General features: G+C 37.9%; 1 protein-coding gene across 2 annotated transcripts in view; it reads right to left on the bottom strand.

Annotated features, from left to right (window-relative positions):
* Positions 1 to 15,495, bottom strand: part of sema3h (sema domain, immunoglobulin domain (Ig), short basic domain, secreted, (semaphorin) 3H) — a 64,168-nt gene extending 48,673 nt beyond the window's left edge. The window contains exon 1 of one of the 2 annotated variants that reach the window (XM_086159287.1): positions 15,109 to 15,495. In XM_086159287.1, the coding sequence (XP_086015413.1) occupies positions 15,109 to 15,208 (100 nt within the window). In that variant the 5' untranslated portion in view covers positions 15,209 to 15,495. The remainder of the gene's footprint in view (positions 1 to 15,108) is intronic. The other variant, XM_086159286.1, reaches the window with a different exon arrangement.
* Positions 15,496 to 17,086: the final 1,591 nt, after the last annotated feature.

Genomic DNA, 17,086 nt, shown 5'->3' with positions numbered 1-17,086 from the left:
TTGTGTTGCAGCTCCCACATGCAACAGATGACTGAAAATGTACAGAAGGCTTATCAGGATTTCAGATTATGCTTGGGTAGTAGCTGTTCTAAACCTGCATATTTGTAACAGGTCAAGGGGCCTGCCTGCTGCTGATATTGAAGGATTTATAGATAACAACCCAAAACTTGGTGTGTGACAAGGCCCTGCAAGATACTGATATAGAACTAGTATGTTTGAGGGATGCAATAGGGTCATGCAATGTTTAAAATTGAATATATATATATATATATATATATATATATATATAATAATAAAAATATTAATAATGTTTTTCATTTGAAGGTGCTTTTCTTGACTTTCAAGGACGCTGTACAGACATGCGCATACAAAAGTATGGTTGTCAACTTTAAAATTCCTGTGAATATGTATCTAAAAACTTTCATATTTCAACATTTTTTATCAATTTTATATGCTATCAGACATATATACATATTGTTACAGTATATTGCCTTTTTTATACAAAGAGATATCGGAGAATGATCTTCTGAATATTTGTATATTAATTTTGTCACTAATACATAGTCGAAGCAACCTATCAATTCAACTTTTTTGACAAGACACTAGTAATTAAATATGTTGATTTTCTCTACTTCTAAATGACAAAATGTATTTACCACTTTAATTTCAAATCTGAAATTGATGGCAGTTGCATTGTGGAGTCCCACAGGGCTTGCAGGGTCCTTCAATTAAAGCTGATTTTAGCTGTTTAAAACCGAATGGAGGGGGAGATGACAGAATCAGGAACAGCTTCTCGCCAGGAAGTCAAGACTGATACTTGAGGGGAATCAGCAATATGATCATTGTGGTAAAACCCATAAATATATAAAGAGTAGATGGCAAAGGCTCTTCCTTGGGGATACCTTGAACTGTCAAGGAGACAGCATTTTGGCATTGAGAGTAGTAAAAATTACATATTCCAATAGTCTGTGGAGGTTCTCAGTCATCAAGTCATGGTCAATCCTGTTCAAAATTTTCTTCTCATAGAAACTGGACTTGATTTTCTTCCCTTGAAAATGTTTCACCTCTCATCCAAGAGGCTTCTTCAAACAGTGCTACATTATTCATTTCTCCTACAGTGATGTATTTTATTATGTGAAATGCAGTGTAAACATCCTTAAAATTATATAAAATTGTACAAATGCTTTATGCAAGCCAATTTCATTTTCATCAATAAGTCTAAAGTGCCTCATATCTATTACAGGCTACACTGCAGACAGTAACTCATGTACATGGCAGTAAAGCTTGGCATCAAATTATCAGGATAATGTGTTTCTGATAGTGAAATCACAACAGATAAAGAGCTTGTCTTCATTAACACATGAACTTCCCCTCCAGAAGAAAATGTGTTTTATTCCTGTTCCTGCTGCTCTGTTTTATCATTTGACAAAAATGTACAGTACTGATACAGCTATGACACTTTAAAGATACAAATTAATAGGTTAAATCAGCCTCATAACAAGGGATATATATATATTCAGTTGAAAAAAAATCCATACAACCGTTTGGACAGTCTTTAAATGCAGTCAATGGAATTCACCAGTTTTGGTCAATACTGGCCACTTCATAAGATACAGCTGTGCAATTTTGATACAATCCAAAACAACAGCTCAGTCATAAATTGTATTTTTTACAAGGTATATATTTCTTTAAGAAACTGTTGTCGGTGCTGTTGTTGTTGTGCTGTTTTAAAGAGAAATAAGGAAATCTTTTTGGTGACAACAACAATAATGAGAATAATGATAATGATAATGATAATAATTACACCAACAACAATAATAATAATATAAAGTCTGAAATCTTGAAAGACAGGACTTATTCAGATTCAGTTTTGGATTTAGTTTTTCACTGGTGGAAACTTCACTGTTATGCTAAAGTTCCACCAAAAAGTCCACAATGAATAAGCCCAAATAGTTTCCAATCCTATTGACAGATGGACAAATGAACTGACATAAGTGAAAACATAACCTGCTTGGCAGCGGGCTCCTATCAATGCTCAGCCTATATTGGGCTGCATGTAACCATGGCAACAGATGATTATTAGCCGTGAGGTGCCACTGACCAAGCTTTGAATTAAAGATGTCTCTCAATGCCAGTGTAACTTGTATCAACAAAACTTGTCTATATATAGTACAAACATACATGCACACAAAAACATGGATGGATGGATGGATGGATGGATGGATGGATGGATGGATGGATGGATGGATGGATGGATGGATGGATGGATGGATGGATGGATGGATGGATGGATGGATGGATGGATGGATTAAAAACATCCTTGTTACCAGCTGACTGGTAGGTCTCAAAGTCAGGCATGGTGTTAAACTGTGACCGTCATTGATTGCAGCTGTGAGTCACAGTCACTGTAATGCTGAATTATAGACAAGAAATTAAACAAGTCATCTGAACATTCATGGAGCATACAGGAAACGTAGACACTGCTGTTTGCGCTGGTGTCACAAGAGAACATCAGATAATGAGGGCAACGCTACACTGAACAAGTCAGAGGCTTGATAATTCGGTTAACAAGCTGACAGGGATGGATTATTCCACTCTTAACAGTGAGAATTTTTACAGTGGGACTTTCCAACTGAATGTAGGACTTGCAACACATTTCACTCCATGAGATATAAATGACATCTTGATTCAGGCTTTCCTCATGAGTTTGCTTAACTCCCTTATGGTTTGAGTGACATATAGTACTCTAAGGATAGAAAATCCACCTGCATTGTAGTTGATGCATTTTTAGTGTTTTATAGTAACTTAGTATTCACACATACACACACACACGCTTCCACCCACCCCACCCCACACACAAACATATACACACTTATTTATGTATGAAATTACACCCTTACAGCCAACAGCATTGTTTGTGTGAGTGGATTTGTAAGCAAAACATGTGTGTACTTTTGTCTATGTGTCAGTCTTTGTCCATTTGTCTACTCCCTCAACTTAAACTGTCTGGTGCAGTGGTCCCAGGAGGGGGAATTTGCTGGTTGTGCCACCACAAGGGAGTGGTGGCAGCAGGGGCAGGGAAACCGGGGCACATTTCCTGTGGAAATGGGGTTATCACTCCTCCAATTAGAAGTGCAATTACAATCGAGGCCTGCCAAAGCCTGGGAACGAATCCTATAGGCACAGAAATGGGTAGTCATGTGAAGCTATGTGTGTACATTGAATAATTTAAAGCTTATAATGATATGCGTCCAGTGGTTAAAGAGTCATCGTGTCTGACTAGAACAGACTAAACTTTATTCATATGGTAGAAACAATTCAGATTGAGTGGTTTTGCTGGGTTGCATGTCCAAGTGCAAACCGAAGGCTTTCCAATCACAGCTTGAGTTCTTTAAGTTTTCTTTATGCAAAAATAGGGACAATATGCAGCAGAGGCAGACTGATGTCTTCATTTTCCCCTGCATGCCACATGTGGACGTGGTACAGTAGGAGGAATTCATATTCTCAAGAACAATGGCTAGCAAAGCAGTAGTGGACTATTTGCAGAATATCTGTCAAATTAAATGGGAATTAAAGAATGTTTTTAATCCAAACACTAATATAGAGGTGAAACATTAGAATAAGGGGGAGGGGGATACTAATCCTCTTGCCAGGTAATAGCATCACCGTAGCAGAAGAGGCCGCATGCAGATTATGCATGTAAAACACATATTAGAATTATGTCACTGATTTCACATCAAGAATGCCATCCTTTTGTTTCAAGAACTTATTTATGGAATTTTGCAGACTTCCATCCACAAATAAGTACTTTAATTCATTTGCCAAGATTTGTCTGCTGTGAAAGAGCAGAAAGGAATTATCTAGTGATTTTGTTACTATTGCAGAAAAATGTATTCACATATTTTAGCGAATTAGGGATTGTGTGTATTTATTTATTTATTTATTTATATTTTCATTGTTCATTTATGTATCTATGAATTTATCTATTTTCCTCAAGTTTTATTTTGCACAAATTAGACGCACAAATAGTGCAGTAGATGGAAACCCTGTGCGTCCCTTTAGTTTCATAGTTTCAGTTATTTCTTCTCAAGGTTTTTAATACAGGTGTTGTTAAATGCTGAACTTCTACTACTTGTTCCTGTTACAACTTTAAAAACATCTTCTTTGCTCAGCTACCAAGTACAGACCAGTTTCAGAAACAAGACAAATTACTAAGTTCACAATAAAGGTTGATTTTGTTGTTCCTGTCTATTTTATTGAGTTTGTGGCTACTTTCCAGTAACTCAGTAGTTTGAATAGTTTGACCACTATGGTGTTATTCTATCATGATTTCTGAATGCATTAAAATGTGTTTACAAGCAAATTTAATTATTTCACATGAGCAGATACTATCACTCATATAACAGTAGTTCTCACACGTCCATCAACAAACAGAGTGTTACTATTTTGATACCGCCATATACATTCTCACAGTTTCTTGTCAATTGTTTTAGACTTTGGTAAAATATTTATAGGCGCGGGAGAGTATCACAGAAAACTGAAATTCTGTGGAGGCCTGACACATCTATTTCTTAAGGATTTACTTTTATAGTAAGTAATGCAACATGTAAAAGCTAGTATGCAGATTTAAATTGATGAAAAGTTGAAAAACAAAAATTGAAATTACTCATTAAAATACATAATGGTAACATTTGTTTTGAAACACAAAATAATGTAAGAACCATGGTTTATTTTCTTTGCCTCACAGTCACTTATTAAACAGCAATTTCTCAAGTAAGATTTGTTATATTTCATGCAATTATGTATAATGGGTAGTGATGCAAATGTAGGTCACTCAAGTTTTTACTGTAGGAAAACTGATACAAATGATTGTTGCACACATACAGCCAAAAGACAGAAAACAGAGCACTAACGTACATTGTCACTCGACCTCATATTTACCATTTTACCCGAGTTCACAGAAACCATTTGGGGGGGAAATTCTCCTATTTCTTAAAATCCCAACCGTAAGAGGATGCATGCCCTTCTAGCCTACGTGCTCTGGTAGGAAGCTGACCACTTGCCTGATTGCAATAAACTCTCCAAAATTATGATGGATTTTTATGGAACTTATGACTACTTGGTGTTGACTGAGGTAGATTTTTGAATTCCATAGAGCACCATTACTGTAGTTTGTCAAATGGTGGGATGTTGTCTACAGCTCCATGTATATGGACAAAAAAAGAGGTAATTTATCTCCTCATCTTGTGGATATCCGGGTAAACAGCTAAATTCACAGCTCGGTCTTGAAGATAATTTTGTGTTGTCTCACTCCTTGTTACTTGATAAATTTGTTGAAACACAATTTAAAACTCAAATTTTGTTGTTGCTCTTTGCCACTCCACATGGCCCATTCAAACACATGTGCTGACACATACACATATGCACATACCACGGCTAAATTATTGCCAAACACTGAGACATGTTTCGTCTGGACTATGTCACAGACAGACCAGACCCACGTGTACAGCTTAAACTTTGACCTCAGAACATATAATTATTCATCATCATCAGACCATTCTGCCTGGTTTGCTTTACTGCTTTTATACGATTTAACACCGTTTACTTTTTCACCTTATTTCCTACATCTTTGTTTGATTAGAGGATGGCTCAGCGTGAACACTCATCTCTTGCACGAGCTTTGTCAAAAGCTACACAGCCACATGACAAAGACCACAAGAGAGAATGAGTCACTCTTCCCGATCTCTATCCACCAAATGTATTTTGAATATACAGTTTGTATTGACAATCAAAGCAGATTGCAGCTCATCACATTTAGAATCATGTCTCCTACCAGTCATCGTTTTTTTTTTGTTTTTTTTATCACTTTAAGATTATCTAAGGGACATGGCATTCAACCCCCAAATAGACATACATTATATTAAGAGTAAAAATCTGTATGACCACATCCATCAGGGTGAAATATCATTGCTGACGTGAAATAGTCTTTGGCTTCTACATCTTGGCTCAGCCTCAAAGCCCAGCAGACAGACAGTATGCTTTCTGGATATTTGCTTTCCTTAAATAGGCTATATCTCTCCATCTTAGAAATGGGTGACCATAAAAAGGTAGCTGTCTGGAAAAGTTATGGGCAGAGGGGTTGCCTACAATGACGTCAGCTAGAAATCTACCATCAGCGTTGAGGCTGAAATTTGTAACTAATCTCTGCTTTCAAGCCAAGCCAGACGATGTTGAAAAAAAAAAAACACACTATCTGTCAATGAACATCCTCTCTATTTTCTGATTAGCCCTGGTTCTTTAAACAGGAAAAGGAAGTCCGACTTCCAACCTTTTGTGACACTTGTCTGATCTTCCCATCACCGAGAAACACGACAGCATCAAATTTTTGTGGTTGCTTGTTGTTTACATAGCCATGGGAATGTCAGATTGGTCACACAAAAGGGTTAAAGGTTCAACATTTTGAGTTTTCGTAAGTGTGTATTTATAAGCTGGTTCTTTTTTTAACTTATCCTAATCTATACTATGTCCAAGATTAACAGGTGAACAATCATAAGAATTAAAAAATAAAAAAAAATATTTGCAAGATTCCCTCGCACATGGAAAAGGATTGCCTGATGGGCAAACTGCAATCATAATAGCCTTTATCGTTCCCTCTTTGTGTGTTGTATGTCCACATGAAAATAATTAGTGAATATGCTTGTTCTTTGAACCAAGACGCCGCCTCCCTCTTTTGGCACCCACTTGTAGGTTTTCCTTTGGCTTTAGAATCTCTATACCTTCACCTTGAAACTGGTCCCAGAAACTGTAAAAGCCTCAAAATGAAAGTACCCTCAGGAGAAAAAAAAAAAAAAATCAGTTTTGCCTGTAAATGAGAAAAATATGTCAATAGCTGTTACAAATGTTTATTTTCCTCATCATTGTAGAGGATGATAGCTCAGTATTTAGTCTGGGTTTGAAACTCTGGATATCCTGCCTCTCCAGCTTCCCCTAATCTACAACTAATGATGAGAACTTAAAGCTTCTATAACCAATGTGTCTTCCACCTGTCAAGTCCAGTGGATTAAATTCCCTCCTGCAGCTATGGCAACTGAAATGCAGAGACACACATGTCCGCATAAAGCTGAAAAAAGAGAAAAGGCCAGACCTCCAAAAGGATGACGCAAACTATTCCTAGCCAATATGACAACAGTGATGAATTTTTTACTTGTGATCCTTTCCAAAAATTGTGGGTTTTAATTGTGAATTTATACTTGCCAATACATTAGGTAAACTTGGATAAAAACAATTACTGTTGAATGCAGTCATTTAATAAATTCTACAAAGATGACGATTAAATTTATTAATTTTATCTGTTTGTGAAAAACTTTGGATATTGTGACTTGTGCCTTTCACCTGGGTTGGGTTGCACTGAGAAGTGATCCTGACATCTTGTCATCTCTAACGGGAAGGATGGTGGGAACTCTCGGTTTTCAGTTTTTCTTGAGTAAGACAAATATTTTGGCCTGACCTGTTGACAGTTTCCTTCAAATCAGCTTAGAATGCCATTGACTTGAGAATGTCCATGAAGTCACATACCCCCATTTTTCATCGAACACTCTGTCCCAAAGGAAAAGCTTCCACTGGAAGTTTCCCAAAAGGAATGACAAATCAAGGACTCTTTTACATGGCATTTTCTGCTGTTACACCTCATCATTTGCATAAAAGGTTATGGAGGCAGATATTTTCACCCTGGTCCCGGCACCAGTCAACAAATGTGTAAAAAAATTGTTCGAATGGCACGGCAACCCTTCCAAAAGACAAGCACTGTTGTGTTGACCTTGTAAAAATGTACAGTCCGGGGTGGTAATACAGGGACGCTTGTGGGTTTAGGCAATAAACAGAATGTCACAACAACTTGTTGATTGCATTCAATGCCTCTTGAAAAGAGAAAATGCCCGGTCGAGGTTCCTGTTCTCTAAATAAAACTCTGTCCATGTCCACACCTCTCAAGCAGAGACTTCTCTGGTTTAGTCGTGTGTACATTATGTAGGACGGTTGAATTCCCAACGTTTTCCCTATTGAAGGGCCCTCTTCAAGAGAAAGGGCACAGGGGCGGTCGAAACAATCCCACAAAGACAAATGCAAATGTGACCTCAAATCAACCAACGTCCGCACAAATACACCTCAACAAAAGACAGACACCTGGGGGCTTGAAATCCAGGGAGGTCTGCGGGGCTTCAAAGAACTGCACCAGCTTCACAAGAATAAAAAGTAAAAGGAGTGCCTATGCAGGACGAGAAGCTGAGGGGCCTGCGGAGCTATACACCTGCAAAATAGTAACATAAGAACTGCAGCTCCCACATGGGAATCTTTTGCAACTAAGAGATCCCACTGGTCCACTGGAATGTTATGTTACTGTTAAAGTAATGAGATAAATAAACCTCTAGCATATTAATGTTCATGACGTGTGCTGGAAGTATGCTCCTGACCTACAGGACTTAAAGCTGTCTAGAATGACATGTACAAAAGAGAAGCTTGCCAGGGCAGTAAAATTGTAATTCCTGAGGGGGGTTTGTATTGAAGGAAATTTATACTTTAGGGAAATAGTGGAGGTATATTTTGGTAATAACAGGCTTCGTGCTAAAGATAGTCTGTGATATTAACACCAGAAGCCCTCAATGGTAAATTTACAACATGACTACTGTTGTCTGGGTCAGCTGTTGCCAAAACAAGGGTGTAATTAGATTCCCTTTACTTTCACTGTCCAAAGATAGAAGAAAATTGCAAGAAATGTTATCAGGTTATCCAAATGTTCAGGAAAGTTCATTTTTAAGGCAGAGGGATAGAGTTTGTTTCAATTACTTGGGTTCCTTTTTAGTTTGCAAACTAAGTCTGTAACAACCCTCAAATAAGGTCTAACTCATAAAGAGTGCACCCACAAAATATGGCTGCCTTATATAAGAATTGTCTGTGTGGAATGAATAAACAGCTGCTTTTTAATGAAGCAGTGACAAGTGATGGCTGCCTCACTTAGGGGGACAGCTTCCATTAAAATGAATAATAAAGAATAGTTTTATTCTGTACCGAATAACCGTTCCAGTGAAATCTACATTTCAGCAACAGCAGATACAAGTGAAGAGCCTGGAAAGCACTGGCCTAGATAGAAACAGATCTGAAAGAATAAATGAATAATGAAACAACTCTTGATTCTTAATATGGTTCTAAAGGCTTTTGTGCTTTATTAGTACATATCTTGAAGGGAGGTGAGGGTGGAAAAATATGGAGATGTATCACACACTTACATAAAATCTCAAAGACCATACATTTCAATGCAATTTATTTTACAGAACTGGAGATTTTTGTGGTAATTGTGGTGATATAATCTCTCGACAATTGGAGGACTGATACAGCATAATTTTTTTTTTTTTTTTTAATGAACAACAGTTATTGTGAATTTGTGTGAAAATATTAAATGCATTGCATTCTGTCTTGATTAACTTCCATGGTGGTGAAATAATTGGACAGCTGCAACTTTGTATGTCTGTCAGCTTCTAACTTTCAGGGACGGCCTGCCTCGTAATGTCCTTCCTAATTAAAAACAGACAGCTTGTCTGGGTCTCGTATGAAAGCAGCAGATTTTATTTAAATATTTTCAGCATCTTTGTTTCTTGGAAGTATAAGACAACTTCGTAATTGCAACTTTATTACTCATTAAAATAAAAAAAAATGAATATGTTCAAGATTGCGAACTGCATTCTCCAGAGACCTAAACCCAAGCATGGTCATGAAAGAAGATGCATCTGATTGATTAATTTACTATAAAACTTAATAAAAGTCTGAATGCTGATGCAAGATGATTTTCCATTTATATTATCTGGTCATTTGTCTGGAAATAAAGAGCAAGACTAGTTTGAATCCCTGGATTACAACTGTCAGGGCACATCATGGAAGAAGTCAGCGGTCAGAGGTCATATGCAATGTCTTATCTTAAAGAAACCTGTGTTTAATTCACACATTCTGTAGTGATTGATTAACTTTGTATGTGGGCACCTGAACACGAGTAGAGTGCAAATTAAAGTTGATTCAGAATCCATACACCAGAAAAATGACAAGCAATAATTCAATTAGCGTAAAAAACAAACCAAGAATGATTCCATCCAGTTGATTGCATTCTCAAACTTTATGAGATGGGAAAGTGTTAGCAATTTTAATGGCTGTGTGCTTTTGTGTCAGTGAAGTATGCGTGAAATCAGCATGCATGTACAGTACATATGTGTGTTGTTACCTTGTGACTGAGATTTTGTGTGTTAACTGGCCATATTGCGCAGACACATTTTGTGTGTGTGTTTGTGTGTACAGGTGGTTAGTATATCTTACTGGCATCTATCTTACAGAAAATCACCCAAGTGTTCACTCAATAGCTGGTATAATCGACTCATTACGCTGTGTGTGTGTGTGTGTGTGTGTGTGTGTGTGTGTGTGTGTGTGGATGTGGATGTGTGTGGGTGTGTGTGGGTGGGTGAGTGGGTGCTGGGTGGTATGTGCATTTGCAAAGTTAGGTTTGAGTGAATAACTTGGATAATTTGGCTATTAAGAGACAGATTAGGTTGAAGAGGTAATCAGGCATACATTTAAGTATTTAAAGCTGTTTCTTGCCAACACACAAAGCTGTCTGGTCAGTCAGTCTGATTACACTAAACCAATCAGGATAATTCTGTCCAGCGCTCAAGATGTATGCCTTTTAGGAAAGCTCAAGATTTTCAATAAGTTAAACTCAATTAAGTGAACTGATCACCCAATATGGAAAAATAAATCTGCTATAATTGAATTAGACAACACCTATGTCGTGAGGGTGTTTTCTTTAAGGTCTTCACTTTTCCGGATGATCTTGTCCAAAAATTCCACATACAAAGAATAATTCCTTTCATATATAATTTTGAGGTTTGAGTTACTCTTCAATTCTACAATTACGTTGTGTCTATATCCAAAGAGAATCAGAATAAATTATCATGAATGCCAGTAAGTACTGAAGTTCTGAAATGTTATCTTATTTTAAAATAGTGTCTCTTGGTGGTCCTTTGCACTTGCATGCTTTTATCATAATAAGTAATAAAACATTTATCCAACGAGCTTTCCTGGAGAAAAGTCTGTGTGCAGTGTATACCTTCAGGTCATGAGCCAGACAGACAGATATATCCTGTGCTTCTATAAATACCACGGCAGCAATATAGATATTACAGTCATGACTTATGAGGAAAAACAAGTGAAAGAAAATGGCCAGGCAGCTATATTGTTGGTTGATACAGAAGGATAAATTAGACAGAAATCCCCATTTACTATGATGTCTGCAGTTAACATTATAGTGTGTTATATGTGCAGGGAGCAGGTGGATGAAAACCTAGAGGGGTGGGGGAATGTCCTGGAGAGGAGGGGAACGAATGTTAGCCCGCAACAAGAAAGAACATGTGTGAGTGGGAAGGGGTGAAAGTTGAAACACTGAGGTTGCAGGGAGTAAAGACAAAGGAGATAGAGGATTTAACAGTCAAGAACAATGGAGATTGTGGAAAAGAGGAAAATAAATGCATAAAAGCTGGATGGAATAGGGGGAAAAAATGTCAGGTGGGATGTGTGACACAAGAGTGTCAGCCACAAGACAGTAATGGGACCAGGAATGTTGTATGTTTTAGAGACAGTGGGATTGTGGAAAAGATAGGAACCAGAAGTGGGGGGCAGCAGGGATAAAGACGTGGAGGTTCTCTTCGGGTGGGATGGGAATGGATTAGATCAGGAAAGAGTCCATCAGAGGCACAGCACATGGTACTGTATAACATTTTGGAGATAAAGTCAAAGAGGCCAGACTGAGATTGTTCAGACATGTACAGAAAAAGGATTGTGAATATTTAAGTAGAGGGATGCTTAGTTTGGAACTGTCAGACAGGAGGCCTGGAGCAGCAGTCCTCAATCTTTTTTGTGCTATGGATCACTTTCATGCTGGACAACTTTTTCGCGGTCCCATCTGGGGGAAATAGTAGACAGTGACTCTCGAAGTGTATTCCTTATATCAAGTCTACTCAGGAACCTTGTTTTGGCCCTCAATAATCGCTTTTGTCCTTCATGTTCACATTTTTTTTCCTCTCAAAAAATTCCAATGCTTATCTTTAAATGCTGATTGATTGGTCTCTGTTTGGTCTCTGCAGCTTCCTTTTAGTGGTACTCTGAGACCCATCTGACGTCTCATTGCTGACTTTTTGCCGTTTCAAATAGGCTCTATCTGTGACATTTTTTTGCAGGCCTTAGTGACTCACTGATGCATGGCCAAATCCTACAAGTACAGGAGTGAGCCGCAAGTGGAAGCGGCAATTTTTTCAAAATAAAATACCCAAATGCCTAATGAAAATAAAATACACATAAATTAAATCAAATTTAATTTAGGCTTTCCTTGCGGCCCAATAACAAATGGTCCACGACCTGGTGGTAGTGGATGTCTGTTTTAAAGGGCATAACACAGGGATACATGAGATACAGCGTGAGTTTAATTGCCATTTTGTGATAAAACCACAACAAATTCATAGCTTAATTTGCTCAGAATCTTGATTCAGCTTCATTTTTCCAAGACCTGCCAACTTCAACTGGCAGGGGAAATCTTACAAGGGCAAAACAGGCACGCTTTCAGACCTTTGCAGTGTGGTTTTGAACAAGCTTCATAGGAAAAGTGATCAAAGTCCTTTTACAGCCAGGAAATTAAATTGAGAAAATCAGTCGAATGATTTGTTTCTCTGGCAGCACAGGTGTTCTCAGTGGTTTACTCCTCAAATACGGTGTTTTAAAACAAATGATCATATACTTACAGGATTCTTGCCCAGAGTGAGAGTGAAACAGTAATTAGGCTGTCTTGCTTAATTAATATGTTTATAAAATACTTAAAGCAGGCCCTTTCTTTAATGATAATATAACAGTTTCACTCATTTTCTTAATGCTCTCAATAAACACTATTTTTTCCATACAGTTTGACTGCATGGATATATTGAATGTTTGCTTCGCAATGGGAAATGCTTGATTTAACATCAGGCATATAGATTAAACAGACAAAGGTATATCGGAATGTAAACGTTTCGGACCTGACCAGACAAATGACCTTGGATTGAAAATGTATAAGTGTTTCAAATATGCTTTTTCTAATTGCAGCAATTTTGTCTGTCTGAGAAATATCTCAAAGGTGATTGGAAGGGAAATGACCACAACAGCCAGTTCTCTCTCTCTCACACACACACACACACACACACACACACACACACAGACACACACACACACACAGACACACACACACACAAATGAGCAGGCATTATGGAAATGAAGCACATTATTATTTGTACACAGACTGCATCTTTTTTTCTTGTTATCGTTCAAAAAAAAAAGCTTTCTGGCCTCTGGGGATATAAAACATTAAAACATTCGCTGTTACACACAAACCTGATGTTCAAAAGCAGAGGGCTTTGCATCTACAGAAAACACAACAAAGAGTGAGGTGAGCGGAGATCTTGGATCTGAATCAGCTGTTTCAACACAAACGTATGCATATTCACACAAACACAAGCGCACAATTCAGTAACCCTCACGTTTCTGCAATCAGATTTCATTAGTGCTAAAATCCCACCTGGGAGAATCCAACATTTCCTTCTCTCTGTACTTTCTAGGTCATGATTGGCTGACTCCAGCCTTAACACATCCACTTCACGGTCCCTTTGTGTTTTTGGCTTATGTAAGGCAGGGAAATCAGTTTGGTTTCTTACTTTGTGGCATCACTGTTTAGTGATAAAGGGGTGACATGTTCCCCTTGCCCAGATTCTCAACGGAAGCTTTCCATTTGAAGTTGGTTTACTCATGGAGCCAATGAATTCAGTTCTAAGCCCCAGTTTTAATTAAAAAATGCTTATCTTCAGTCTCTCATTCAGTTTGACTGTCACACTTGTTATCCCTCAACAACTCAACAGAAAACACAGGTCGCTGTTAAATCTTAGCCTGTGCTGTGTGATTAAGAGCAGACGGGTGGGTATTTGCACTTCAGGAAAATTATTAATGCTTTTTCATCGATAACTTATGTCACACTTGAATCCACCTTCTTTTCTCCACAATCTTGTCTCTACCGCGAAATACACATCAGCAATGGAGCTTGAGCAATAATGTGACATCCTTTAAAATCAACTATAATCTTGTGAGTCAACATCCTGTGAGTACAGAGGGTGTTGTTGGTTTGGTGATCCAATGGCAAATGTTTCAATGGATCATATCAGCAAAAAGACACAATTAGCCAATGATCCATTCAGTTTTCCACATCAGCACATCTGATGAAAGGTGAGGCTCTCCAACTGTAGTTTGCAAGTTACACCTTTAATTCTCCCTCCTATTCTATCGTGTCCATCTGTAGGTTTCTCCGGAGACCATGAGAGGGATTTCATAGTGGCTAGCTATACAGCTTGCGGCAAGAAAATAATTTATCTTCTTGTGATACCGATCTGGATTTTTTTTTCCTATCAGATAATTATCACTTTGTCCACTGAGCTGAAACTTAAAAGTTAAGGATATTACTGTGTTTGGACAGTCAAGAAATCACTCAATAACAGGAAGAATGCCTTTGGATGTGAGACTGGATTGTTATATAGAAATATTTCCAGGTAAAATTAAAGGGGTTAAAATGTCTGGACTGGACAGGTGCTGTCACGACTCTTTTAGGGTTTTGATTTGACTAAATCTCTCAAATTTAGTATTGTCTATGCTGAATTAATAATTCAAAAATATAATGAGTCATTCACTTGCTCTACGCTCTTCTTGACTCAAATACCATATCAGAACCGAGAAAGAAGAGAAGAATGTGTTGTGAGTTTATACAAAGTTTACATACACGAATGAGACAGCTGGACTGAGATGGTTCCCAGTAGCTGCAGATGCAGAGAAAATGAGAGAGAGGAAGGGCAAAGAAGGATAAAATGAGGGAAACAGGTTAACTGTTGTATTTGTGTGTGTGTGTGTGTGTGTGTGTGTGTGTGTGTGTGTTTGGGTGAGTGAGAAAGAGGCAGAACTCTTCAGAAACTTAAAATGATTCGATGGAGGAAAGGAAATGTTGCATCTTACCAGAGTGTGTGAACTGCAGTCTGGGTTGAGATGCTCTCCAAGCCCCCGTTAAAACGGCCCCGAGGTGGGCAAGCAGGATCGCCATCACTGGCTGTGACATCCTCCTCTCAAGACACACAAGTGTGCACTGAGATGGAGTTCGAGTCCTACTCAGGTACCTAATAAGCGTCCGAGTTACAGATGTGCAATTGAGGTGTGGTGCCGCACACACACAGATATGCACATGCAGTCCAAGGTAGTTCAGAGTGAAAAAAGTGTGAATCCAATTAGAATGGAAGTCCAAGACAAAGAGGTGCCGAATCCAAACACTCTCACAGTCCAAGTGTTTTAGGGCTTCAGTCAGTCCAAATCCTGAAAATAATTCACTGGCTCTTACAGAATCATATACTCTTTACTACCTGTGGTTGTGCGTTCATATTGTGTAAAGGTGTTTGTATATATGTGTGGGGGAAACGTATTCCAAAAATGAAACTAAGTCGTCTCTCTGCTGCCTCCTCACAGCTTGACAGCTCTCTTCTGCTCTGACTCTCCTCCTGGCTCCTGTCTGCATGTGACTGCGCTCTCTCTCCCTCTCCCTCTTTCCCTCTCTCTCTTTCTCACTCTCTCTCCGTCTCTTTCGCCCTCTCTCCAGGAGGCGGAGAGAGAGCACTCCAAAATCATTGTAACCACTGCACATACACGCACGCACTGACACACCCATAACACAAGTAGACACATGCAAACATACAGACACAAACCCAGAGGTTTAGAAAAAAATGAGTAGAAAAAAGTAAATAACTGATAAAAAAAAATGTAATTTCAAAGACTCCATTTCCTTTCTTCATGTCATAAGAGACAAAAATCTGCTGGATATCAAAATGACTTAAATCCATTAATATTCCACTTAAAATTGCAATAAAAATATGCCATTGAATTATAAACAGGTATTTATGATATGAAAAATAATAAACATAAATTGGTATTTTCATTTATTTTTTGTCCCTGTATTTTTTTATCTTTCTATAAATTCTCCTTATTTACTTCTCCATTATATATTAAGTTTTATTTTGCAATGATATAGTGTTTTTAATTGCATTTGTTTATTTAATTTTTTCAGAGTTTTAACTCCCATATTTCCCATAGTGCTGTCTGTCCTTCGCCCTCATTAGTTCCTTGTTCCCTCTCCTAACCCAAATGCAATCATTAGAGTCTGCGCCTACTTTCTCGGTCTGTTGTTTCCATTAGACAGTGTCTCACTAGAGAGCATCAGTGAATTTTTCACCAACTCAAGTTCAATCACAGGCTAGTAGCGACAATGTATTCATTCTCTGAGATAAATAATGAATTGCTACCTCGAAGGATTTCTGATTCATTAATGATTTATTTTCCACACTTGTTTGCTATTGTATAACTGCTTGTGTTTTTGTTTTGTTTTATTTTGTTTTGTTTTTGTAACTGGGACCCCTATAGTGAGTTTAAATGTATGATTAGACATCCTATAGCCTGGTGTTTACTCTCAGAACTGTTTAATTGGTTGAGGGGCTTGTTCTGGCAATTTTTATTAATGAAACAATCTATTTATTTAATAGAGGAAGAAGAGGGTTTTTAATTTTGCTATGCAAACTGCCTGAGGCGTCACACAGTGATGGAAGTGTCAGTCATTGGAGTAACCTTCAGCAAGACACTGCTGAAGCTTAGGAATTTAATAATTTATGTGAAATGTTTCTCTTATCTCTTTTTCAAAGTGCAACTTTGAATCTCAGGAAGGGAGTGACCTGTTTTTCATTATACTCTGTCATAATTAACAATAGCCATTGCATCGGTCTTGACTTGAATCTCTTGTTGCAAGGCTGACTGTTGAGGTCTCAAACACTGTCACCTCTCACTCAAATTTTGACTATTCTATTCACCCTGGTGACTTTTCCCATTCATACAGTTACTGTGATGAAAAAGCAGAAATGAATCTGAGCAAGAGACATTAATGACGTTTGCTGGGAAA

The sequence above is a fragment of the Fistularia commersonii genome, chromosome 14 (genome assembly GCF_037954325.1).
Source record: "Fistularia commersonii isolate RoL2024-O1a breed Wild chromosome 14, RoL_Fcom_v1.0, whole genome shotgun sequence".
NCBI lineage: Eukaryota > Metazoa > Chordata > Actinopteri > Syngnathiformes > Fistulariidae > Fistularia > Fistularia commersonii.
Note: the sequence above shows the minus strand (reverse complement) of the source record. Positions and strands in the feature narration are given on the sequence as shown.